The sequence below is a fragment of the Tauraco erythrolophus genome, chromosome 2, assembly GCF_009769465.1.
Source record: "Tauraco erythrolophus isolate bTauEry1 chromosome 2, bTauEry1.pri, whole genome shotgun sequence".
Lineage (NCBI taxonomy): Eukaryota > Metazoa > Chordata > Aves > Musophagiformes > Musophagidae > Tauraco > Tauraco erythrolophus.
This window is the reverse complement of record NC_141466.1, coordinates 9747060-9774716: the sequence shown is the minus strand read 5'-3', so window position 1 is coordinate 9774716 and position 27657 is coordinate 9747060. Positions and strand designations below refer to the sequence as shown.

At 37.7% G+C, this 27657-nt stretch overlaps 1 protein-coding gene across 1 annotated transcript in view; it reads left to right on the top strand.

Moving 5' to 3' along the window:
- The window catches only part of LAMA2 (laminin subunit alpha 2), a 303089-nt gene that overhangs the window by 210379 nt on the left and 65053 nt on the right, over positions 1-27657 (top strand). The window contains exons 36-42 of the mRNA XM_086631963.1: positions 2859-2970; positions 7263-7425; positions 11970-12180; positions 13749-13865; positions 16059-16222; positions 19327-19465; positions 25716-25818. Of these exons, the coding sequence (XP_086488089.1) occupies positions 2859-2970; positions 7263-7425; positions 11970-12180; positions 13749-13865; positions 16059-16222; positions 19327-19465; positions 25716-25818 (1009 nt within the window). The remainder of the gene's footprint in view (positions 1-2858; positions 2971-7262; positions 7426-11969; positions 12181-13748; positions 13866-16058; positions 16223-19326; positions 19466-25715; positions 25819-27657) is intronic.

Below are 27657 nucleotides of genomic sequence, written 5' to 3'. Positions count from 1 at the left end.
GAGCTGAACGCAGTACTGCAGGTGGGGTCTCACAAGAGCTGAGCAGAGGGGGAGAATCACCTCCCTCGACCTGCTGGCCACACTCCTTTGGATGCAGCCCAGGATACAGTTGGCTTTCTGGGCTGCCAGCACACATTGCCAGCTCATGTTGAGCTTCTCATCCACCAGCGCTCCCAAGTCCTTCTCCTCAGGGCTGCTCTCAATCCATTCTCTGCCCAGCCTGTTCTTGTGCTTGGGATTGCCCCGACCCACATGCAGGACCTTGCACTTGGCCTTTTTGAACTTCATTAGGTTCTCACAGGCCCACCTCAAGTCTTATTTTTGTTCAAACTTCTTGAACATTAATTTCAACCCCTTGCTCTGGGTCCAGTCTGCCTGACTCTTATTGCACCCCCGAAAAGAGTTTGTTGTGCCTCCTTAAACTTTTAGGAGATGATGAAGACTGACCTTACAGAAATGGTGAACTGTAGTAAACTGAGTACATAGAAAATGAGTAGGACTTACTAACAAAGGAGAACATTTAGTTAGCCACAAAATGGCTAGGTACAGTGTGAAGGATATTTCCCATTTAATTTGGTTTATGGAGTTAAAGCTAAATGAATTAATGAAGTGAATGGTTATTTTTCAGCAAAGCAAATTATGACAAAATACAGAAAGCCTTCAGTGGAGCTGAATGGGATTTAAGTACTAAGGAGAACTGTCACCAAGAGGAAATGAAAACTGTTCAATGACAGATTAATGTGCACAAAAATGTAGTACATATCTTTCAGTCATAAATATTGAGAGGTTAAGGTAGCCAATTGGAATTAACATGAATGTTGGAAAAGTAATCAAAACTACGAAAAGTATATGTAAGGTATAAAACACCGTTTGTAGTAAAGAATTTATAAATATTATCATAGAATCATAGAATGGCTAGGGCTGGAAGGGACCTTCAAAGGTCATCTAGTCCAACCCCCCTGCAACAAACAGGGATATCTCCAACTAGATCAGGTTGCTCAGGGCCTCGTCCAACCTGGCCTTGAACGTCTCCAGGGATGGAGCATCCACCACCTCTCTGGGCAACCTGTTCCAGTGTTCTACAACTCTCATGGTAAAAAATTTTTTCCTAATATCCAATCTGAATCTACCTCCCTCTATTTTAAAACCATTACCCCTTGTCCTATCACAACAGGCCCTCCTGAACAGCCTCTCCCCATCTTTCTTGTAGGCCCCCTTGAGGTACTGGAAGACTATGGAATAGAATATAATAAAAATTATATTATGGAATATAATAAAAATTAATGTGAAAATTCCAAGCAAATAAAACCAAAATAATAAAAGGCTGATTGTGGAGGATTTGACAATAAATAATAAGGTAGTTCTCAATTACATGCAGAATGAAATGACATTAGAAATGCCAAGCTGGGTTAGAGCAGTGGTCCATCAAGACTATTCTGTATTTTTGCATTTTTTCTATCCCAATTGCCTCTTACAGCTCATTGTGACAATATTTCAGTTCTGTATCCAGGCAGGTAAAGGGGTTTTGTAAATCTTAGAGGAAGTAACCAATAGCATGATTAAAGCTGCATAAATGTGAAAAGCTGTGGTGTTCTGCTGATAGAGGGATGAAATAGGACCAACTCCCCCTAGTCAGTAGGAGTTCTTAATTCTCCTGTATAATTCTATTTACCTGAATCATTTTCATATAAATTACTTTCAGAGTAACTACTCTGAAGTAGACCAAAACTGTAAGTGACACGATAATGCCAGGGATTTCATTTCATTTCAGAAACCCAGCTGTCCTGATGTATCTTGAGGGCTTCCATCTAGAAGCTAATCAGGCAAAAATGAATGTGTTAAAGTGATACTATTTCTCTTTGACTATTATTGAAATGTCTGAGGTTTTTTGGTAACTGAGAAAACAGTTTGTATAGCTCAAGTCAGGGAAAATCTAAGCTCATTTTGAATTATTGACCTCCTAGCCATTTCGCAGAGACTGGAAAGATCGTAATGCCCTGCTTTGTGACATTACTTAGGAATGTGATCCTCAGAGAAAAAAAAAATCAGGTTTTTTGCTTTACAGTACAGTTTGACAAGCTTTGTTGCTTGAAATCGTCTCCTTCTTTGTAATAAAAATGGGTCCATTTTGTAAATAGGGACCTTGAGAGCTAAGTAGAATGTCTTATGATTATTCCTTTCCTCAGCATCTTTTTTGGGTCTGCAGCACGTGTCTGTCTTCATCCTGCTACTGCTGCTGTGATTCAATAAAATTATAAAGCATTTAGTTACATAAAGCTAAAATTTTACTGAGCACCTCAATATGTTGTAAACAAACAACTTGAAGCATTAGAGCTGAAAAAACCTACTTTTTTTTTTCTCTCTCTCTTTCTTGGTCTAATTAATGTATTGATTTAAAATTCTTCTTGCTTGTTGGCATGAACTGTCTCTTTGAGAGCACCTCTGGGGAGGAAGCAAAGAGGTCATGATACCTGCTGCATTTCGTCAATCGAAAAGTGCACAGTTGTGAAACTATGGAAAGTATTCCCTGACGAGTCTATTAAAAGGTTCCAAACAATGTTTCTTTAAGCATATTCAGTAAATAATTTCATCCTATCTCCCTTTGTGTGCTCTTGCACACAACTGGGGTTTCTAAGAACCTAAAATAAAGCCTTCTGATTTCCATTTAAAGGAAAAGGTAATAAAATTTAATTGTGTACTTGAACAGAGCATGTCATTTCCCATGCATCTGATCAATAATTCATTGATTGCTTTTTGCCTGAGGAAAATTTTGTACATAGATTCAGCTAGTAGGACTATCACACAGTGCAGCCTTGTCCTGTTTATTAATTATACTTTTCCTGAATTTGGATCACTAGGCTACCAAGGTGACAGCAGATGGTGAACAAACCAGGCAGGATGCTGAGAGGACTAATGACAGAGCGAAATCTCTCGGACAATTCATCAAAAGCATTCTTCAAGCTGCTGAAGGTATTGGGAAAAAGAAAAATATGCCAGTTGTTTCTCAGGTAAACTAAAGGATGGTGGGGAAGTGGATCTGAGAGACAGTGAAGAAGAGTTTTATTCACTGAGAAATTTCATGTGCTTTAAAAATTGAGTGAAGAAACTACAGTCAACTATCTTCAGACTTCTTCCAATCTACAGATGCAGTATATGTAAACATTGTATTGATAATTATGAAAAAAGATTAGGAAAATATTGAGTGTGTTCCTTCAGGATTTTTGCAGTTATTTGAAGAAAAGCTATTACGATGAAGTAACTAACTGGGCTTAGCTTTTGTTTATTTTAAAAGCAGTTAAAAACGTGTATTGGTAAAAAAGCTTGATGTAGTTTTAGCACTTGCTACATTAACACTTCATCTTAATTCCCAAAAATGACTTCAAAAATACATTACTACTTGCTGTTAATGAAAATCTGCTGCTTGGAATTTGCAAGTGACTCCTAACCCTACCTAAGTAGTGGCATGGAGCCAACTCTTTTTTCCCCAAGCTCATTCGATGCACTTACAATGCAGTAAAGACTTATTAGCAAAAATATTGTAGATGGCTTTGAGAAGCAAGACCTATATATTGCATGAATCTATTAAATAAGATAATGGCTGAAAAATATGAAAATAATTGCAAATCACAGGCAGGTTTTTTACTTGAAAAATATTGATTTGTTCTTTATTCCTCAAAACTCCCACTACGTTACTGATTTCAATAGTTATCCTTCTGAAGGCCCATTTCATTGAAAGGGAAAGCTTCCACTGTTGTCCAACTGCTGTAAAATACATTTTATATTGCCTTTCATGTAACACATTACATGCCCTGCAGCTGAGCTGAACAGCAATTTAGGATATTTTTAGGATGTGCAACTTTGAGATGAAATAAATGTGGGAAAAGCAACAACAAAAAGTAAGCAAGTTTTCAGTAAGTTTTTTAAACAAAAGACCAGGGTCCTCATATTTCAAGATGAATTTGGGATGACAAGGGCTGAACCAATTTTTCGCTCCACAGAGTTTATGCCAAGTGTGTGTAACCCAAACAAAAGTTTCCTCAAGCAGATTTAGCAATAGGAAGTATAGAGTCGGGAGACATTGAAGGGAGTGAAATAAATTTATGCGGTATCTTAGAAGTAGACAAAGACTTTAAAATCAATGGGTTTGCCTAGTGGCCAGGTTGACATTTTAAGAATAGATGAAATATAGGAGCACAGGACTGAAAGATACCTCCTGGGTTGCTGCATCCGCTCCCCTGCTATCATAAACTTTCTAACCCTCATCTTCAAAGTAGTTTCCACAAATACACACAATCTGAATAGGAGGCAGTTTCAGAACTCTTCATAACTACAAACCTTCTCATTTCTAGCTAAAAATATTCACGTTTAATTTATCATCATGCCCTTTTTATCTGGGCTAAAACCCCTTCAGGCATATTCTCCCAAAGCTTCTGCTCACCTTCATATAATTTCCCTTCCTCTGTTCAAAATTAGGTTCATCTTTCCCGAGCACAGGTAACAAGCATTGAAATGAGTTTGATTCAGTGTCTTGCAATTCAGTAGCAGCAAAACCTGCCTATGTCAGCTCTCCTAATACATTCTGGGATAGCATTTCCTTTTTTTCACAGCTGGGTGCCATTGGAGATTGCAACTGGCAAACTGGCAAAGCCATGGTTTACAGCTGAAATTTCTGTTGTTATGTAGTTCATAACATTTTATTTTCTACTACTGAGTCTCATTCTGGTCTGATTACTTCAGTTTTGAAGGTCACTCTGTTCTTTCTGCATAGCATTCCAGTCCTTCACTACTAAGACTGTCTTACAACTTTTCCTCATAAGTGTATTTTATCAGTAGATGTCCTTTTTTTTCTTTTTTTCCTCAGAATCATTAATGAAAACATTCAACTGGATTTGCTATTAAACTGTATAGTCTTAGGTATGCTACCTTTAGGAAAAAATAAAACCACATTTATTTATTCTACATCCTGTTTTCCACTTACTTCCAAAACAAGTTCTCAGGCCATAGTGAAATTCCTGTTTTTTCAAAATGGGCGCTATATTTGCTTTTTCTCAAACGGTCTTCCTGAATTTGTCATGCACCAGATCTTTGAAGTTTCTAGAATGGCATTTCTCTGGCCGTTCCAGTGTGAGCTCTTCAAAATGTTCTTCCTCTGGCTGAGATAGTTTCTATATCCTTACTTCTGATTGCCATCCTCATGTGTCTTCCTGTTCAAGAAGATAACCATCTTTCAAAAACTGAGGATAAACTTTCACCTTATGTTGGAGCCATTCCTAGATTATTTAAAAATTTAACAGCATTTTAACTGCTTATTCACCGTATACCTTCTTTGCCTGTGCTCTTTTTGACCTGAGACATTGCCAGATAGTTCCTTAAAGACTTTATGTCCACTCATGATATTCTGTTTGAGATGGCTAAGCAGTTTGCAGATATTCTTTATGCTCATTCCTTGTCCCCCATCCCTAGATTGCAGGTTTCTGAAAGTTATAGTACTTTGGATCTCTAGAAATGCAGATCTGTGTCTGTGACCGTGGGCTCCCTGGTACTTGTTGCCAGCAGACAACAACTTTAGAATGAAATGCATGAAAGGACCTATTTCTTTCCTGTGACTGAAGTTAGTGCTTGAGAATGGCAATGCTGAGAAGTACATGATTGTACATCTGACAGATGCCTCCCTAAACGTCAGGGAATCGAGGAATTTTTCTAAGTGAGAAGTTCTTACAAGTGAGAAGTTTGTGGTGATTTGTTGTAATGACCATAATCTGACCTTTGGTCCATTTCTGCTGAACTGATTGCTGATTTTCTGAACTTCTAAGTATCTGTAAATAGTTTTCCCTCTTAACTATGGAATTTCCCCAGCTTTGCACTTCCTTGTGTTCATCTATGTCAGTGCATCTGAATCTTTTACCACCACTGAACTCTGAACGTTTGCAGTACAAGACAACTAGAAAGTAAAGATTGTTATGAAAAGAGGAGGTTGGAGGAGAAAAATAAAGCTAGGTACAAATTCTCCTGAACCTAGTAAAAGCTGAGATAACATATTCATTTTCACTTTTAAGGTAAGTATTCAGGGACATTAAATTGCTATTTATGTATTCCAGATTTTTAAAAGAATTAATACATGTCTATTCCTCACCTGAGGTAGCTTAGTAATGATGTATAACATAATGCATAGAAGCGATCCATGATCCATTTAAGCAAAGTGTAGTCTTTTTCCAGTCCTCACTACCCCACACATTGTGATTCTTCATTAAAGATCCAAATCTCAGTTCTAATCAGCAGATCGATTGGATTAGAATTTTCTTCATAATTTGCTCTAAACCTACACAATGTGTAGATGAAATAGTAATTTATTTGAATTTTGGAAGACAGATTTTAATTTCTTCCATTAAAGATTAAATTTAAAATATTCAGAAGTACCCATGTGACCAGGAACTGTACTATTTTGGTCAAATCAGTTGGTTGGGAGCCCTATGCCTATGGAAAGGTAGCAGTACTTTTTAAAACTGAAGATGGAACTGATTGTCATAAATGACCTAGTTGCTTCTGAAAGTGTATGTTCTAGTATGTTGTGGTGTGCTATGGCAGAAAGATTTTAGTCATTCCTTGAGTATGATACCATGTATACAGCTTTATCAGTTTGGAATAATTCAGCTATTCCAAACACATAATACATTTACAGTGTACCAACATATTCCAAACTTCATACCCTTCTTTTCTGTTTCTGGGTATCTGCTTCTAAACACATCAGTGACTTTAGACATATATAGGTGTCTTTCACTCCTCTTCTCTCCTTTTTCCAAAATTTCCCAATCATTTATTCTTCCTAGCACTCTTAAGTCTGAATGCTAAAAATGGCATATTTTGAAGTTCTCTAAATCTAATTTTCATTGCTAGTACTGCCTGCTTCTCTATTCTATGAGCAATATACCAGATTATCTTCTACTGTTTTGAAGGTTTAGTGCAAGTTCTTTCTTTCAGGGGGAGGAGGAGAGGAGCAATTTATTTCTTAAACTGGACATAAAGACTTCTTCACTTTAATTATTATGCTTAAAAATGAGCTATAATAAAAGGTTTGATGAAACACAAAACATTTTCTCATTTGTTACTGATCATTGGATTAACCATCCTTTATATTTCACAGCAGGAATAACCAATGCAAGTTGTGTTCCACTTGCTGATTGAGTTGATGGGCAGATGCTTGAAGCCTCTCTGTTGTTTTTATTTACTAACTCTCTGTATAAATATTTTTTGGCCCCCTGCAGCTGCAAATGAAGATGCTGTAAAACTGAACGAGACACTCAGAACCCAAGATGAGACCTTGGAGAAGAGTCTTCCAGCACTGCAGAGTGAGGCTGAGAGAATGATCACAGAGTTGAGAAGTAGAGAACTGAATATGCAAGAAAGAATAGCTCAAGATGAGTTAGAGTAAGTAGAGAGACCTCAGTCCTCAACCTCCCAGTGATAATATCTGACTCTTGTAAATGTGATTGATTGTCATCTTTTCCAACGAGTTTTCAAGCTGGGGCTTACAGAAATGTGAAGGAAAGCCTAATACTTCATATCTGTTAATGCAGCATTTGCATTTTTGGAAACGCTTACATATATGAAAAGCAATCCCTAGGAAATTACTTCTCTGCTCCACAGGTACCAGCAACATTTCTAATGGAATTCTAAGCAATCTTTCTCAGTTTGATTTTAGCTCCCGCTTCAGACCTGATGAATGGCTTTTGTGCTAAAAAGCTTGTCTAGAAGATTGGGTATTTTTCTGGAAAACTAATTGGTCTAATAAAAATATTATCTATTTGCAAATTTGTCCAGTAGCATAGACATTCAAAAGGATGTATTTTGCCATATATCGAATAGTGTAGATCAGAATATTTCAACTCCCTGGCACAGTTCAGAAGCCCAGGGTTTGATTATTTAGCTATCTGTAAAAACAAAAACTATATATGTAGATATAATTATGTTGGCAGCTCTTTATAAGGCGTTTTGCAAAATGCTGAAAACTTACCTGATCCAGGAAAATACTTGGCATTAAGTTAAAATTCTGGTAGTCTGTTACTTCTGTATTAGTCAGACCAGGCATATTCCTAGAGCTTGGCTTTGCTTTGCACTTCACCGGAACAAACAACTAGCAGGCAATCCAGGTGAGCCGCTACGTGGTCCGTTGAAGCTGTGATGGCTCAGAAAGCTGTCTGGGATAGAGGTATTCAGACCTGAAAATGTCAGTTATCAGTTGCGTGCATACTGTAAGGAGACTTAAATAGAATACAAGATTAGTTAAGGATTCCAAGCAGTATAGAATCAGATTTGCACTGCCTATCTTACGCTTTATAAACCAGATCATTTTCTGAAAATCCTACCAGTGCAGTATTTCCATAATGCTAATGGTTCTGCTTTCTATTCTCTTGAGAAAGGTTATATTGCAATCTTATTTTGCAGCAATATTTTATTGCCTTTTTTTTTTTTTTTCCTGATTCCAGTGATCCTCTTCTATCCCTTCTCCACTTACACATAGAAATAAACCAGGAAAAAGTAGAGATGAGAAAAATTTATCCAAGCCTTTGAAAGCACTGCCCGCAATTTTAGGGCAGACTAGGGGGAGGCCTTTCAAACAAGGTGTTCTTAGTGCTGAAATGCTACAGCCAGCATGAAACTGTCAGCCTAGTATGAAATCATTTCCTACTCTAGGAAGTAGAAATGAAATCATTTCCTACTCCTAGAGTAGGAAATGCAGTAGGGCTGTTTTGAAGGAAAGAACTTCTCTCCCTCCTGCCATTCTTCATAAACTGTGCAAAGTGTGTATTTTCATTTCCGGATAAAGGAATACATTTTATACTAAGGAATACATTAGTATGCTCACTGATTTCAATCAAAGTTGTACTGTTTATCTTAAGGATAGGATTAACTCTTTATAGGCAGTCATTGAGATCCAAGAAATTTTGGCAGTGAACTCCACAGAAGGAAAATTAGTCACTGTGGATTACAGGGAGGAGAGGAAAGGTCTCTAAATGGTGTTTTCTGAAACTCTTTTATAAAAGTATTGTTTCTTAAAGAAAAAAGTCTTAAAACTGCTTAAATAATGTAGTAAAATAGCAGATAGGATACGTTCTGCAAGGAAAAAGGATGAAGAGAAATTAATCATTCTTGAAACTGTATGTGTGCATGCACTTGTGTATGGATCACTATGCTCACATGTATTCTTACAGACTCATTTAGAAATATTTACTTTTGAATAATTCTGCTAGTCTCATGATCACTTTGAAGCAGTTAATCATGTTTACGCTTTGGTGAGATGTCTTTTGGCAGTATTGTATTCTGCTTTCAGAATTTTATCCAAGAACAGAAAGACAAGAATCAGTGGATTCTTCTTACCTCGCCTATGTTTTCAGTGAATGTTCCAAAGTTAAATGAAGAAGACAAATGAAGTGAAGTCATCTTGCTTTCAGAGATGGCAAAACTTCTCTTACATGTGCAGCTTTTTCTCTCATTTATTTTCCTTCAAACTTTTCGCATCAAGTCTATAATCTGATTGCCTTAGTGTAATGAAATGGCACATTAGTCAATAATTTTTCTCTAGGAAGAGCATGTGAAAAATACACCAGTTCCTGTCCTAAACTGCCCTTATTTTCATACTTACGAAACAAATCTTTCAACATTTTATAACATTCCTACACATTTTCTTGGATGCCACTGAGTTCCTATCAAGGGATGCTGTGAGCCAGAATTCTATCCTCCTATTTAGTATGCTGAATAGCTTTATCTTTGTGTGACTTTTTCTTCCATAAATTTGTCTGATGGCTTTTGAGCCACTGTGAGCTTCTGTCATCCAGGTTTTTGTAAGAATGAGTTTCCTCACTCGGGCACACAGTGTTTGTATATACACCTCCTGTGTTTTGACATTGCTTCCTGATATTTTCATATTTTGTATTTGGAGAGACAATGGACAGTTGATCACCTTATCCATGCTACTCATGACGTTACAGTCCTCATTTCTTCTCCAGATAAACCATTCTAATATATTTAGACTCTCATATCTGTACAGTTTAATTTTTTAATATACTTTTGTCATCGGTTTATAATCTTTCTTTTGTTCTCTTATACTCATTTTGAAGATTCAGACCATACAGCATCCCAGCTGTTAGGCCAGACCTGTCATTGTTTCTTCTAGCACTTCAAGCATTTTATATGGTTTTGTTCTTTTTCAAGGAAGATATCCAGTGAAAGTAGCACAGCTTAAATGTACAAGATAGTATTTCAAGAAATGTGGTACAGTTCAATCACACGGAGATTTTGGTACATAAAGCAAGGGGTTGCATGGAACAGGTTTATTGCCTCGTACTTCATTAGAAAGAGCAGAGGGAAAAATGCACAAGTCAATATGGAAGTGTTATCTTCAGAGCACCAATGAGGAGTCTTGAGGCAGACTGCTGGACAGATAAGTGGTTTGGACTGTTCCATGAGGCAAGGTCATAAAAAGGAAATCCATCTGTCCTGTACTGTTCCTCCAGTACTGCAGAGTCATAAGGGTGTCAAAATTTGCCAGAAGTATTAACAGTAGCTCGTTATACGAACAACAGTGGAGGAGGTATGGGAAAAGTTCTGAATTCCTTTCTATACTTCTTCTGTGACAGGGTGTCAATACTGGGATTTAATTTTTGATTAAATATTTTGTCCTCAGAAGTTGTGAATTCACAACATGAATAATTTTTTTCATCAAAACCAAAGGCAAGGCAGATGGGTGGAAAAAAAAATCCATCTCAGAAAATCCCAAAGCTAAGGTAACAATTTGGCTCTCCTTGGCTCCCATTCAGATCCTTCATCTAAATTATGCCCAGTGGCAACATATCTTTTCTACCTCTCAGATTTTTCTTGTGTGTTTGTGTGTGCATTTATTTATGTGTTAAATTTTAGAACATTTCTAATAGAACTGACTATAGGCAGACTGAACTGCAGTATATTTCAGAAAATACAGTTCTTGTTTTCCACACAGCTTCTTCAGACACTTTGCTGTAATGAGACAGGAAGAAAAACTTAGTCTGTTCTTGGTGGAAGTGCAATAGATTTCTTTCGTACATATTATCTATCCTACAGATTCCTGTTTACTTAGGATTTTTCTTTATCTCTAAACCATCATTTTGGAAGTGCCTCTTTTTTTTTTTTTTTTTTTTTTTTTTCTTTCTGGGGTCTTTGTTGTATCATTGCATCAACACAGTGGTGATGCATTACATGAAACTGATTCAATGTCCTGGTATCATGAGGCAGAGAAATGAGAGGGCTCCAGTACTCCAGTCCTTTAAAGCTGGATGAAGCAGCTCTCTGATGATCAAGAAATAATGTATCCCCTGCCAAAAGTGGACACTTGTGACCTTTCTATTTCTGTGTTGCCAAAGCCCATTTAAAATATCCTAGAATTTTAGATGAACAAAATTCTTCAGTTACTGGAAGTCATAAATGCAAGGATCCTGGGGGTTGTTTTTTTCACAGGAAAGTATTTATGATTTTTGACTGTCTAAAGCAATTTCTCTGCCCCAAGACAGCTTGAAATCGGGCATATCTACATACCCCCCTCAGTTCAAGGTAGAAAACCACTTTGTGTCACTTATCATGTTAATGTGAATGAAGGAAATCTTTTTGACAAGTCAAAATGTTTCAGAAAACCTTGCTTTACTAGTCAGATCTCAAGAATTGCAACTTACCAAAAAAAAAGACAAAACTGTCTTTGATGGAGAATATTTGAATATTTTCTAATTGATTAAAAGGACCTTAGTGGCATTTAAAAACCTTTTCAAGAAAGGGCTTAAAACCAACTGTTGTTTCACTTTATTGTGCGTATCTTCTCTTGAAAGAGAGATTTTGAAATTTAATTTAGAAGTCTATTTATTTCATTTGCCTGTTATTAAGAATATTCAGATTATTCAGTGTAGGAATAGGAACTCAGCGCCTTCATGGGTGGTGATGTATTGCAGGAATGCGGAAGATCTTTTGAACAAGGTGAAGAAATTATTTGGTGAGCCCAGTGAGAAAAATGAGGATCTCAAAAATGAGGTCCGGGACAAGCTGGCAAACTACCACACCAAAGTTGATGATGCTCGAGATCTGCTAAGAGAAGCTACGAGTAAAATTAGAGAGGCTGACCGTTTATCTGCAGTCAACCAAAGAAATATGACCATGGTGGAGGTGAGTGCTGATAAGTTGTATCCTTGTTTACTTGGAGTCCGATCAAATTTTGAAACTTTGCACAATTAAATCTTGAAACAAAAATATTATTAAAATGAAACTATATCTCATGTAATTGAAAGGAAACATGTTCCTGGGAATGAAGAAATGCATTGGCTTTTAAAACTGGAATTACTCCACAGCTTTATCGAAATATCATCTGCTTTTAAACACTGAGTGGAGAGTTCATTGGATTTTTTTTTCTCGGAGAGATTAAATTCACCCCGGCATAAATAGTCATGTAAAATTCAAATCCTGTGCTCAAGATTTAAATAGTTCAGTTGAAATCTTTGCTGTCATATATTTGTTCCTAGAAGACTTACACTTTCATCTCCCTCTCCAACCCCTGGGAAGAAGACTGAAGGGGGTATGTAGATATTACAGAGTGATAAATCAAACTCTATCCTCTGTAGTTAGTAGCTGTTATAAATGATCTCCCTCATAGCAGAGGGGTCTGCTTGTGATTTAATTTAAATTGCAGAGACTTAAAGAGCATATTATACTGTACATTAACAAGCATTTAACCAAGACATAAAGTGCAGAGTCAACCTAATGAAGATAAATGCTTCAATTCTGTTTATATCTCAGTGAGCTTTCACCTCCTGTACAATGGTGAGGTTAGAGTTCCAAGACCTCAGTTCTCAGCAGAAATTTGTGGACTTGATTGAATTAAGGAAATACAGTGCTCTAAAGATGTTAGGTGATCTCTGTTCTGTGCATTTTCTTCCCAAATGTGGATGGATAAAGGTTGGAGAAATTACCTGCTATCTCAGTTTTTAAAATAGTCTCTGCATCACGGTATCGGAGTGCCTGAAGGCATCCTTTCCAGCAGTCCTGCCCACCTGGTTGTTTTGAGGAGGTTTTTTGCTTTATTTTGACCCTGTTTTGACCCAGAAGCCATCACAGCACTCTTTATGCTAGAGTGCCGTGGTCTCCTGTCAAACTAATCTGTGATATTCAATGGATCTTGCACAGCAAATTGCCAGTTCCATATTCAGAAGTCCATCCTCACTACACAATCTGTGGTATTTTTGCTAGTTGGAAAATCAAGAATGCCAAGGTTGCTCGAAACCATCATCTTTTCTTTAGTGTTCAGTAGTTAGTGAAACACTAGTGGACATAAATAGGAAAGCAGCAGAATATTTTGATAAATTTTGCCTTCCTAGCCAGAGAAGGTAACTGTCAAAATGAGGAACTTACACATCTGGGTAAAGATTAGGATCTCTAACTTCTTTCTGATTGATTTTGCAATGGTACTACAGTCGGTTACCTTTGTTATAGAACAACAAAAAACCCACTGTGTGGGAAGGGGATACAAAGCTGGGGACAGGAGGAGAAGGAAAAGACACCTTACCTTTTAAGTGCTTTATTGTTGTCACTGTCTTTGCTCTGAAAGCTCAGAGAATTCCAGAAGTGGCATTGTGACATGGTGACAAAACATAGTCTTGTACTGGGATGCTGGTATTTGAACTGTCGTCCCTGTTCTAGTAAACAGCTCATAGTTTTCATTGTGTGAACACATCCTATAGAAAAAGAAGCAAGCTGTAGAAGATGGCAGACAAGATGTTGAGAAGACCCTGCAGGAAGGAAATGAAATCCTTAATGAAGCCAACAAACTTGCAAATCAAATAAGCTTAGCTGTAGAGGTGAGTATTTTATCATCCTTATCTGAGAATTGGTATCTCATTATTGAAGCAAAACAGATAATTAAAGTAACACCTGATATTTCTTTTTATTTATCGATGTTGGAGTATTTCGGTTGGAAGAAGTCATTTTTCCATTGCTGTATGACAGAAGAGTTAATCTGGTATATAAAAATTATTAACTTTGAGATTTAAATGAATCATTGGATTACATAAAGAGCTAGCTCACAATTTTTTATGGACCCTGCCTTCTTTTGTAAGTACAGTATTGTGATTGTGATGCTAACTATGTAAAGAATTTCAGATGCAGCTGACCCATTCACAACCTCAGTGCGACTCTGATCTATATGTAGATTTATCTGAAGAAAAACTGTGTGCATATCAGAAGAAAACTTAAGAAATAATTTGTTGCCTATGGCAACAATTTTAAGTCTAGAAAGGTCAGGGAGAGGACAGGATGGCACTCTTATTGTACATAATGTTTCTCGAAGTTCTGCCTTAAAAGTTTTATCAACAAAGTTTGAGATCAGTGCCTTAGCTACAAAAAAAAAAAAAAAAAGAAAGAGAAATCTCGAAACGTCATTGGTTCTGGAAATATTTCCATCTTGCATTGAAAACTGTTATAATGAATGGAAAAATGCCTTGTGGAGAAATGGGAAAGGAAACATTTGGAGATGGCTTATTGGGACAGGAACGGCAGGTCTTCAAAAAGTACAGTTCTTATTAAGATACTTTAATAAGCAAAAATACATTGGAGTCACTCGAAGAGTCCTGAAATATGAAACTTCTGTCATTGTTCAGTTATTATTATGGAGCACGAAGACCATTTATTGTAACTGTGCATGTGTCTACATTTAGGAAAGAAATACAAATTAGAGTTTATAAGCTTTTAAACTGCAGTTCCTTAATTGTAAAATAAGAACTCCTACTAAGCTCAAGAGAGGCAAATAGCTCTTGGAATATTGTTTTATCTCCCCACTACTCTCTAGTCCAACCATTCCTTTGTTCTTTCCATGTTAGTTCTCTGAAGTCTTAATGTATGGGAAAGTTAAAAGATAATACCTCAGAGGGAAAAAAATATATGTATACTTAAAAAAAAAATATATATATATATTGGCTAAACGGGGCTAAATCCGGCTGGAGACCAGTCACCAGTGGGGTTCCCCAGGGCTCAGTGCTGGGTCCAGTTCTGTTTAACATCTTTATCAATGACCTGGATGAGGGGATTGAATGTACCCTCAGTAAGTTTGCGAACGACACCAAGCTGGGAGGCTGTGTCGATCTGCTCGAGGGTAGGGAGGCCCTTCAGAGGGATTTGAACAGACTGGATCGTTGGGCTGAGGCCAATGGCATGAGCTTTAATAAGGCCAAGTGCAGAGTCCTTCACTTGGGGTATAAAAACCCCAAGCATCGCTATAGGCTCGGGGAAGAGTGGCTGGAGAGCTGCCTGGCGGAGAAGCACCTGGGGGTGTTGGTTGACTACTGGCTTGATATGAGCCAGCAGTGTGCCCAGGTGGCCAAAAAGGCCAATGGGATACTGGCGTGTATCAAGAATAGTGTAACCAGCAGGAATAGGGAAGTGATCCTGCCCCTGTACTCAGCACTGGTGAGGCCGCACCTGGAATATTGTGTCCAGTTTTGGGCCCCTCGCTTTGAGAGAGATATTGAGCTCCTGGAGTAGGTCCAGAGAAGGGCGACTAAACTGGTCAAGGGACTGGAAAATAAAACTTATGGGGAGCAGCTGAGGGAGTTGGAGCTTTTTGGCCTGGAGAAGAGGAGGCTGAGGGGAGACCTGATTACAGCCTACAAATACTTGAGAAGGGATGGTGGGGAGGTTGAGGAAGGGCTCTTTAAATTAGTGATGGGTGATAGAACAAGAGGAAATGGGTGTAAGCTTAGTCAGGGCAGATTCAGGTTGGATGTTAAGAAGTATTTCTTCTCTGAAAGGGTTGTCAGCCACTGGAATAGGCTGCCCAGGGAGGTGGTTGAGTCCCCATCCCTGGATGTGTTTAAGAATAGGGTGGATGATCTACTTAGGGATATGGTTTAATGGGGATTAGGGACGGTTGGACTCGATGATCTCTGAGGTCTTTTCTAACCTAGAAATATATATATATATATATATATATATATATATAAAGGGCTACAGAGTGCTTGCATTCAGCTGCTTAAAGACCTTTTGTTTGTCGTTTTCAGTATGTAGAAGGCATTGCCGGTAAGATACAGCCAATGTCTGATCAGTTGAAGGATAAAATAGATGACTTATCACAAGAAATTAATGACAGGATGCTTCCACAAAAGGTTTTGCAAGCTGAGAACCATGCAGCCCAGCTGAATGAATCATCTGCAATACTGGATGGGTAAGGCAGCCGTTCATGGGTAATGATAAAACATGAAATGGGTTCGTAAAATTGCTTGACAGAAATCGAAGGGCATTCTTCTTAGACTTCAACGTCTGGCCCTGGATGTATACAAATAACCAGTGTTCTGTATGAGCATACAACTATCCAGTTGGTTAATTTGTGTGTGTATCTCTTGTAAACTGTTTCATACATCTTGTGATGATTATGGGCTGCATTAACTGCAAACAGTGCCCTCAGATGCATTCATAACAGTTTAACTTACCATATGCTTACTGCTATGTTGATGTGAAAAAAGTTGAACTTTGACTTAGAGCCCACTATGTGTTTCCATAAACATTTGTTAAAAACAAGTAGTGTTTTTATTTTTAAGATGACCATTTTGGCAGGAGATCCTTATCGTGGTGCTAATTTGTTTGCTGTCAGAAATCCCCCCTAGTGACGGACAGTAATCCCTCTAGTGGTTTCAAAACGCTTTCCCAAAATGAGTAGGTGTCATCGGCCAAAATGCTTAAACCTAAGTACAGAAACTTCCATTTCTGATTATCACTGTCACGTTCCTAAATATAATTGAGAATTGCAATGCCCTTGCTTTATATGACCAAAGCCCTTTCAGAAGGATGATACTTTATAACCCATCATGAATATAGTTTCCTGGAAAGAATAGAAGGTTTTGTTTTGTTTTGGGTTTTCGGGGGGGGGAAGCAGGAAGGGTCTTTTGTTTTATTGCCTTTTTTTTTTTTTTTTTTTTTTTTTGCATTTAAGAAGGCAAGCCATAAATAGTAAATGTAATTTGCAACAGTAATACTCAGAAATAGATTATGGATGTTCTTCCTCTTGGACCTGTCCCCAGTATAGCTTCAGAGTTTTATTTTCTCAAAAACACTCCATAAATAAAAAAGAGAGATTTTTTAACATCAAAAATATGCTCCTTTTGTGCTACTTACATCTTCTAGATCTACCTGAAGATTTTAATATCTCAAAGACTTGTGAGCAGACACTTAACATGTTTTTCTTTGCCATCATCTGTAATTTTGAGGAAAAGGCACAGAATTATCTCAGATAAAGTGTCTGATACTTGTAAAATTACTGGCTTCATACACAATGTAGTCACACCACTCTAGATATTCAGTCTAATTTATGTTTTGAGAAGTACATAAAATAATGATAGCTGTGGTTTCCTGAGTAAAAAGGATTTGAAGGGCACTGTTTCTAGAAAAACGTGGCTTTTGTAAATGGTGTGTGCACTGTCTGATTAAGACACGTCAGTTTTACAGTGCACCTCTGGGGCTAAAGTAGGTGACTAGTGTCACATCCAACCACAGCACTGAATTTGGATATAAATATCCAAATACATGGAAAGTTGGCATGGAAGAACTAAGAAGTAGAGGAATGTAGACAGCAAAGAATATTTTTCCTCCTTAATGAAAAGTTGGCAAGATGTATTTTGAGAGAGAGGTTTTTAACTGTGCTAAATAGACTTTTTTATGGGTGTGTGCATGTGCTTCTGTCTTAAAGCAGTTCGACAACTTGATCTTATGTATCTGTCTTCACAACTGGCACTTGGGCATCTTTCAGTTAATACTAAATTTGCTAAAAAATACCATGTCATCTTACAGTAGATATTGAGAGAGAGCCCTTTATCTCCAATCACCCACTAAGGCTTCAAATAGGTGTTGAGGACGTTCTCTTGAAAGTTAGAATGTGAAACAGTTTGTTAATTTAACCCCCCAAAAAAATTATTTTTTTTCCTATATACAAAGAGATATTAGTATAGGTTTCTCCCTTATGGCTAATCACCTGCTCATGAGTAAACATCCTTGGTATTTGTCTAATTCCATTAATTTCCCTCCTAACCAGAAGGGATTAGATCCGTACATCTGAGCTGCTAGCTAGATAGCTATTCTGGGCTGCACATTTCTCTAACATTTCTCTAACAGAGCATCACAAAAACTTACTGTAACCTAGTGAGCTCCATCTGTGGTTGAGGAAGGAGGTATACTTTCCCAGGAGTGATGCAGAGGCAGCAGTAGTCTGAAGGGAATCTCTCTCCATTAACTACATGTGGAGTCCAGGGAGTATACCATCCATTCCCTTTGTCTTTCCTGTTGCATTTTCTAGAAATCAGTAAATACTCATTGAAGCAGGGATTGGAGCCCAGGTGTCCCAGTTCCCCAGAGAATAGATTAATTACCAGGTTAGAGAATGAGTTTCTCTTTCTTCCACACACACTGTCTCGATGACTATTTTATACAAGCTGGAGTGGGTCCAGCATGACTAATCCCTACCTCCCTTATATTGCCATACACCTTGGTGGCTGGAGAATTTCCCAGAGAGGTGAAAATCCAAGTTCAAATACAATGCTTATTTGTAGAAAATGTTTGAATATATCATAGAGTGAGAGTGCAAGAAAAGTGAGTTCTCCAGCCTGTTGACTAGAAAGTCCCCTGAAAGGGTGTTAGCTGAGGTCCAGTTCCTGCACCAGTAAATATTTGGATTTAATTACCTTTTAATCTAATTTATAGTTATTTGAATGGAGTATTTCATGTAAATGGAATATCCCATTCAATATGAAGCATTATTGCTTAAGTTTTTCATTTTGGTCAGCAAAATTAATATTTGAGATTTGGTTTAGACAGTGAGATCTTCTCCACACGTGGCATTTCTGTGATTGGCAGCCAGATCACGAAATTAGTTGTTCTGAGAGTCTGCTTTAAAACATGCTTGGGATGATCCCCCATGTTCATGCAGTGCAAAATTCATTGAGTTGCCTGGCTCAACACATAGCTTACAAACCCATATTATGAATATATATTATCTGGATTGTACTGTTAAGCACTGCATCTTTTCTCAGTGTCTGATCTGGTTTTATCTCACAGAACCTCCTCTTTTAGTGAACATTGTTTTTTATATCTTTCTGCACAGATAAATGTGAATTCCATTAAACACATAATGCTAGAACTCCTGAAATCTCAAGTGTAGCATTGCTCTCTAAAGAAATGCCTTAGAAATGCAGGCTGTTGGGTTTGAAAAAGTAGGATACTATGTTCTGTTGAGCTCTGATAGCAGGTTTAACAGTGTGTTTATTTTTCCCATCCCAACAGAATCCTTGCTGAAGCCAAAAACCTCTCTTTCAACGCCACACTTGCTTTCAATGCTTATACTAACATCAAGGATTACACAGATGAAGCTGAAAAAGTTGCCAAGGAAGCCAAGGCTCTTGCAAATGAAGCTATGCAAGCGGTAAGAAAAATAAGCAAATTGGGAAGAAGGCTTAGATTTTTTGTAGAACTGTGTTACACCTTATCTCAGATCCATTTTTTGCCATCTTATGACTTTATTTAGAGACCCCTGCCACAATAGATTCATGCGTAGAGATCAGAAAGCTATGCCCCTGTCAGAGCTACATGTACCTTCAAACTACATTCCCATTTGTTCCTAACTCCTGTTCCTTATTTTTCTTTCCCATTTTGTTTACTGTTCTTCTTCCCTCTGTCTTCTGCCTTTCAGTCTCTGTCTATGGCTCAAGCCAACCGCTTTGAGTCAGGAGTGTAGGTCATTTGGCACTCAATAAAGCTAGTTTATATTTAATGAATGCTTTGCACACATCTAAAGAATGCCACACCTTAATTAGCTCTTCATCCCCTAGTTCCACGAAAATGCTCAGAGGAGCTTCGCTGCACATAAGATGAACGGTGCACACCTGATAGAATTCCAGAAATGGAGAATTACAGGAGGGGAGCGGAAGGTTTTATTCGTAGTAACCACACAACTTCTTTTGTGAACTCAGCTGGGTTTTGCAGAGAAATCTTATTCTCGCTATGAGGTACTGCATGCAAATTTTCAGAGGAAACTGAAAGAACTTTTAAAAATTGGATTGTAAGGTAAAACCAGGTCTCCAGCCTGAGCCATAGCGAGGAACTGGACTCCTTAATGCGTATACTGCGAGCAGAAAACATTCTGAGCATACCCAGAATTACTTTTTATGTCAAATATCAAAGGAGTTAATGGCTAATTTGTGGAAGTCGGTCAGGAAGCAACTGACGTGCACTTTGCAGGCACACAGAAACATGAGGGAATGACAGTATAATATGAAATTGCCAGACCCTATGTTTGATACAGAAACATATAGATGAACAGAAGCAACTTGCAGTTACAGCACTTGTGCATGAGTAAAGGTAGCTTGCAGAGAGCCACTTCAGTCAAATGGATTACAAGAGTAGCAAAAGCAATCACATGCTGTAAAGGTCTGTATTTAGGAGAGGGATAAAGTGATCTAGCTACTGCACAAAAATGTTAGTGTTTTTAGGCTGTTTACATTGTCAACTTCTATTTCAAATAACGCTAATTACTGTATTTCTCTCTTGATGAAAAAATTTCACTTCACACGTTAATATGCACTAGTTCTCTGTAGGTAGCTATTTGTTTCACCAGAGCTCCTAATTACACTGCAGAAGTAAATAAGGAGCTGTAGATATTTTTTTTGTTCTCCTCAGGATTTAATACAGATAGTTATCTTTTGCTCCTTTGATGACTCGTAGTGAGTGAGGCAAGCAGCTGTTTCGAGGATTGAATAGGAAAAGAAGACACATGCATCAGTCAAGAAACAAAGCAAGCAATTACAGTATGGCTACAAAAGAGTATGTATCAGATGGTGAACCAGCTGATTATACCGTGTAGAGAAAGTGGACAGATAATTTGAAAGGGATAGAGCTGAAGACGGACAATATGATGTAAATAGAGGCAAGTGAGTAGCAAGGAGAGAGAAGATATTATTACGATGAGGTTTTAAGCATCTCCATTGCATGTAATCATTAGAGGGAGCTTGCTGTCGTTATGAGCTGTGTGTGTATAACAGGGATGTAGTTGATAAAGAAGAAAATGGAGAGAGCCGCTGCCTTTTAAATTTTACTGACTTGATATAGAGTAGAGGTTTACCATCAGTGGTTTGCCATCAAATTGCTGAAGAGCAAGGTAGATTTTAACCCTTATTTCATAAATGATCATGTGAGGATTTCAGGCCAGATTTAAAAAATATATTAATGGTGACTTTTGGACATCATTTCACTATTCTATTTTTTAGTTTTTACGCAAAGACTGTTGAATGTTTGCTCATCCTAAGTGAAGACCTTAACTGCTAACCAGGTAAATCAGGCTGCTTCTTTCTGCAGGCCCCAAGGAACTTACTCTTAGCTGAACTTCAGCGTGAGAGTGGGAGTGCACTCCAGGGCTGTCTGGAGCGCCATGGTTCAAGCGCTCTCCCGGAAGGCAACAGCTGTGGATTTGAGCCCCCTCAGGCTGAGAAGCCTCTAAAAACGTGTCCCCTCCTTCCTGAGAAGGGGCATTTTAGGACTTTGTATAGAAGACGGAGATCATGTCTTTCCCGTCTTTTTGAAAGATGGAGCCATGTTCTCTTCTTTATGAGGGCAGTTGTGGGTACCTATGTTCTGTAAAAGGCTCTGATCTCCAGATGCTAGCAGATAATGGAGAAAAGGACTGAAGCTCATGTGCATCCCTGAGCTTAGCCTTTCACATTGACCAGTTATAGTGTTGGGGCAAGGGGAGGAAAGTTTTCCAACAGCAGTAAGCTGGTACATGAACTGGAGATGGTAGAGACAGGCTTGAGTTTTAGATTGCACCCTGTGAGTCACTGGAGCAAATAATTTACAAGAATCTTAGTGATATCTCAGTCGTTTGTTGTGTTTTGGTTTGTAATGGGAAAATTACTTTGTTTTCAAATTAAGCTAATGTTGCTAAAAGCAAGAACAAAAAGATGCTTAAAATCCATTGTGATTACAGGAAGCCTGATAAATGACTGCAAAAAAAAATTATTAAAAATATGACAGAAAAATTCCTCCTGAGCTTTTCATGATGGATTTGCTCTCCCCTTTAAAAGCAAAATAAATTTATCACAGATGAGAAGTCTCTAGCATTCAAGCAGCTTCAGCATCCCATTACTTAGCCAAAGCAGTAACTGACTGAAGAGAGGAGTCATGTTAACAGATCCAGCTTGTGTCTCACAAATCAGAATCACAGTTTTACAATGCATCTCGAAAAAGTGTAATTGTTCTTAGGCTTTTTAGAGAGAGCTTATAGGCTAGTAAATGGAACCACAGGTGACAGGTGTTTAAAGTCCTAATTCCTTCTTTGCTTTTCACTTTCTTTGTAGTGGTACCTTAGATTTCCTTACGTGGTAAAGGCATCCTCCTTGTGAGGTTGTCCTGAGGTGCAAATCATTTGTAATATTTTGGTACTTCAGAATGCTCAACTGTCTTCAGGACTGGTAAAAATGAGAGTAACCCTAACACTTGCATATAAGTGTATATGAAAAGAAAAAAATTTAATTTAAAAATAAGACAGAACTGGTTTTTATTGATGTGAATCAGCACTTAGGTCTATAAAATACCTCATACACGTATAAGTTCAAGTATGTAATCCTCAAAACTGTCCCAGTGCATTTACATCCATTACGTGGAGCTGTACCTCTCTGCATGTGACTAAAATCACCAACACGTCAGCAGGTTTGGGCAACATGGTGCCTACTTCATGTTTACATCCCCTCAGAAAAAAATCCTTTCTGCAAAGTTCCCAGCAGATTCACAGTCTGATATGTGTTCAGACCATGCCCAGCAAGCGCCGTCAGGGGAGTCTTCGTAGAATGCTGGGGCTGTGGCTGATCTTACTCAAACTTGCAGCATGTAGCACGTTCCCCCATGAACGTGGTAAGTCAGTGATTGACACAATCATCGCTGGGAGATCTAGAGAGATCTCCTCCATCCCAGAAGAGTGCCGTAACCCACCAGGCTATGGGCTGAACTGAAATCTGTCTGCCACTCCTGCAGAAGCTGGGCTGTTTGACAAAAGCAGAGTTCAAGATTAACTGAAATACCAGAAAAAGGAAGACAGAGGGGATATTCCAACTGAATTTTTTCCTCACCCAAATTTTTCTGCTAATTATTAATTCATAATTTTTTTCTGTAATTTGGTAGATGTTTTTCTTTTGCAGTTAAACTTTGTTAAAACCCATGGATCAGAAAAAAACACCAGACCATTAAGAATGATGTATAGTTTCAGTGGCAGCATTTTGTATTACATTATTTTAACAGCACTTACGCCTTCCAAACTACGATTGAGATTGCATTGTTTGGATACATAATGAGATGCCACTTCTGCCACAAGGTGATACAAGCAGTCAAGCACACAGAGTTTGCATGGAGAGGGTAGGGGGCATGAAGAAGGGCACAGGGTGAGAAAGGTACTATCCCCAGGGTATGGACACTGTGGAAGGGACAGAATTAGAACAAATTGGATTCCTGAGACCCTGAGATTTTCCCATTTTGTCTTGAATCACAATCTTTTTTGCCTTTTTTTTTTTCTTTTTTACAGCAAGCATCCCAATTTAGAAAAAAATATCAAAGGCCCTTGGCTTTCATAAAGGGGTTCATCATGACCCAGGGTTGCCACAAGTGCATAAACACCTCACACAAAGCTGAAAAATGTTTGGTTTTTCCTTATTGGCTTGCTCATAGCTTGACATCTCATGAGCCACAAGAAAAGCTAGCAAAACAAGTATGTTCTGCATCAAATGTCTTGATTAATCCTCCCTTTTAGAATTATTTAAAAATAAATATAAAATAAAGCTTTTAGTCAGTACAACTGTATTTTTCTCTGAAGGGGCTTTCCTAGTATTAACTTTATGCTGAAATCTGGTTTTGACTAATTGTCAGTACATGCCCAATTATTGTCCCTGATTTGATGAACAACTTGGTTTTGCATTGTAAAGGCTTTCCAGCTTCTCATTGTATTGAAATATAAAGTGCTTTAACAGCCAGTCAACTGTGCCTAGTATTTTAATAACAATAACAATAATTATTTTTGAAGTCCGTGGTCACAGAGTGATCATACCCTGGGTTCTGTTGCTAATGGGAAAAGGAATATAAACGTATTATCTGATTTGACAGGTGCATCTGCCACAAAATCTGGCCAAACATTCTTCCTTCAGGAGCAGCCTTTTGCTTAATTGGATAGTCTTTTTTTTTTCCTTTCTCCTGGGTTTATATGTATTTTTCTATTACCAATGCTACTTGTATTATGTGATAAAGAAAATATATAAGAAAGTAATTTTGTTGATATTTTGAATATATAGTTTCTGTTGATGTTGAAAGGAATTTGTGTGCACAGCTTGGTATTTCAAATGAGCTTGGAAATATGGCAGTCATGTGGGCCCTACATCTTAAAATTACTTTTCCTATGATGAAATCTTAAGCATACATTTACATCCCGTATGAATACAAGGACGCTTTAATAGCTGTATCCTGGTGACATGGCAACATATGCCATGAGATATCCCAAAACAAAACACTTGGTTCTGAATTTTGAAAGTATCCAAAGCATTCCCTAAGATTTTTAAAAGAAAAAGAAATAGGCAGTTCCAACATACGGTTTTTACAGTGTCGTCAAAAACAACAAAGATTCAGATTCAGTAGTGTGCAATATATCACCTCTGAGCTTGCTCATTATATAAATAATGAATAGCAATAACAACTGTGTCATTTAATTGACACACAGTTAATTTTTGAGTATATGTATCTGCCCTGGAAAATGAAAAGTAGCTGCTGCTTAATTACATACTAGTTACAAGGCTATGACCCATGACTAATACAGAATGTTAGCTGGCTGTCAGGAGTATTCTCAAAGAAATGTATTCAGTATGATGTGTGACCTGAGTTCAGTCTTACAAACTAACAGTAAGTGGTTCAGAACCTAGAGCATTTCCCACCAACTGAAAATGCTAATCTAATTTAGAAAAATCATTCTATTTATTGATCAATCTCTGCACTGCAGATAGGGATGGATGTTTTTCAAAAGGAAGATCTTCAAGCAGCATGATATGATGGACGGTTATTTAGTAATAAATCTCTCAGATTAACTGCAGTTTTCCCTTCTTTTTAAACTCTATTTCTTTTATATCATATTTTCTTTACTGACCTAGCAATTATAATTCTTGAATTTAACCACAAAGGCATCTCTGTTGTCAATACTAGAATTTAGATCATCAGTCTGGCTTCTGAAGGTTCAGTAGCTGCTGTTAGGGAGAAATACCGTATTGCATGGTGGTGTGTCTCAAGGGGTAAACCCAAGTTTAAGTTGAAATACCTTTTTGCTTGTTTGTTTTGGACAGTTTTACTCCTAGTCAAACCTGTTTCTTTAACACTATAAACATTTTATTCCTTAAGTATATATTCCTTATAAACTCTTTTTATTAACGTCATCGCTGGTATTCCAAAGGAGATCTGGCTTCCCTAAAAACAATAGGAAATTAATTAAAGACTACTTTATTTTTTTTGTCTCTTGTAGACCGATATAATGGAAATAAGATATAATTAAGAGCATACTGATGTTCACTTAAAATTTAGATGACTTAAATCATCTTCGTGTATCTTTTATGACTTCAGACTTTCCCATATGTATGACACTGCTTGTTTGTTTACAGACATCTGGACCTCAAGGATCATTGAAGGATGGTGCCAAGAGCTCTCTTCAAAAGAGTTTCAGGGTCCTTAACGAAGCGAAGATGTTAGAAAATGATGTTAAAGGTATGTGCAGTATATGGCATTCAGGCCCATTAAATACAAGAAAAACATTGAGACTGCTATGCTTTCAGTATGAAGAAGCTCTATCAGTTGAAAAAAGTATCATTCATATCTGATTTGAAATTGAACAATGTATCAGTGAAAAAGATTCTCCTGGTTTAGGTCCAGGCATTATGCAGGGATGTTTGTCCCCTCTGTTCATTTCTTGGACAGGAAGGCTGACGAGGATGGAGCCTGGGTCTTCTCTTGCTTCCTACAGTAAGGGCAAGAGTAAGTGGGGTGGAATTACTGGTTCTGATTTACTAAATGCTCCAGCAGAAAATTAGTAGAAGAATGACCCCAGCATTAAATTTTTATTCTCATCAATAGAGAAGCAGGGTTCACAATGCCAGTCAGAGATACCACATCTCTTTAGGATGCTCCTGGAATTGTGATAGAAAAGGGAAGCATAGGGAGGTAGAATGAAGATGTTTGCCAAACAGAGAGTAATGGGAGGGAATTGCTAAGGGTTTTCTTAAAAAAATGACGCTAAAAACATGTGTCTAGAGGAAAATTATTTTCACACACACACAAAAACCTATTTCTATGTTCCTAAAGCAGGAATACGTCTCTAGAGAAAAATTATTTTCACGCACACAAAAAAAAATATTTCTGTGTTCCTAAAGCAGAAATACATGTCTAAATGCAGCTCAAATCATAAAGTTTGTAGATTCCAAACCAAATACTTCGGTTTCCCAGTGAAAAATAAAACTTTTTTAATTTCTATTCAATATTTTCCACTGGGGAAAAAAAAAATAAAAGGTTTTGAACTATGCTGTTTGGTGAGATGTAAAAGCTAGTAATTCGGGTCAGACTGTGCTCATAGTGTTCTTAATATTTTCTCATCAATAAATTGCTGCATGCCATAGTGTGAGAAGGTAGGACGATAGTCAGTATGGACACATATGAGGTGTTTCATGCAAATGGGAGTAATTAGCAGCAGAAATGCAGAATGAAGAGCAATTGTCTGGGTAACACTTCCCTAGAATGAAACAAAAGAGAAGCATGCATCATGTGCTGGGTAGAGGTGGAAAAGGCACATGTCACAGAGGAATGCATGAATAGAAGCGTGGCTTTCCAAAACACATGAAACAATCCTTCCACTCTGTTCAGGATGCCTAATGCTTTAGCTACTGACTAAAGTCCTGGGCACTCAACTTCATGAGGGCTGTGGTGGTTTGCAGAGAGTCCTGAAGATGACATGAAGACTAACTGGAAATCTAGCAGAGGAGGAGTAAGATTGAAATAATTTAAATTCGTAGACTGAAATTGAGACAATTGAATAGGGACTTGATATTCTTCAGTTACGTCAAGGTTTCTCCAAAGAAGATGAGACTAACATATCTCAAATGTACTGATACAGATCACATACTAGAAAAATCTTCCTTGTAATTAAAATACAGATGTGCTGGAATTGATTACTGAGGAGATTAGGGAGATTTGACCTTTGAAAAATGTTTGAAAACAGCCTAGACAAACATCAGTGAGGAATGACTGTTGGTCAGAAGGAGAAAAATGATCTTTGCACAAACATCTGTTCTGAGCCTATGATTCAATGATCTTCTCATCACTGCAACCAAAAGCAGTTTATTTCTTGCGTCTTTATCCAGACAGATTGTTTTACAGGTCCTCTAAGCAAATACTTATTGCAGCACTAATGAAGCATCTGTTTAACAGTACTCAACACCTCTTTCTCTGCAGCAGTCTTCGAAACGAATTGAAAAAATAATTCATTTTGACTAAACCTGAGGGGAAATAAGCATGATACAATTATCCACTTTCAAGTAGGCCAACATTGAGTTT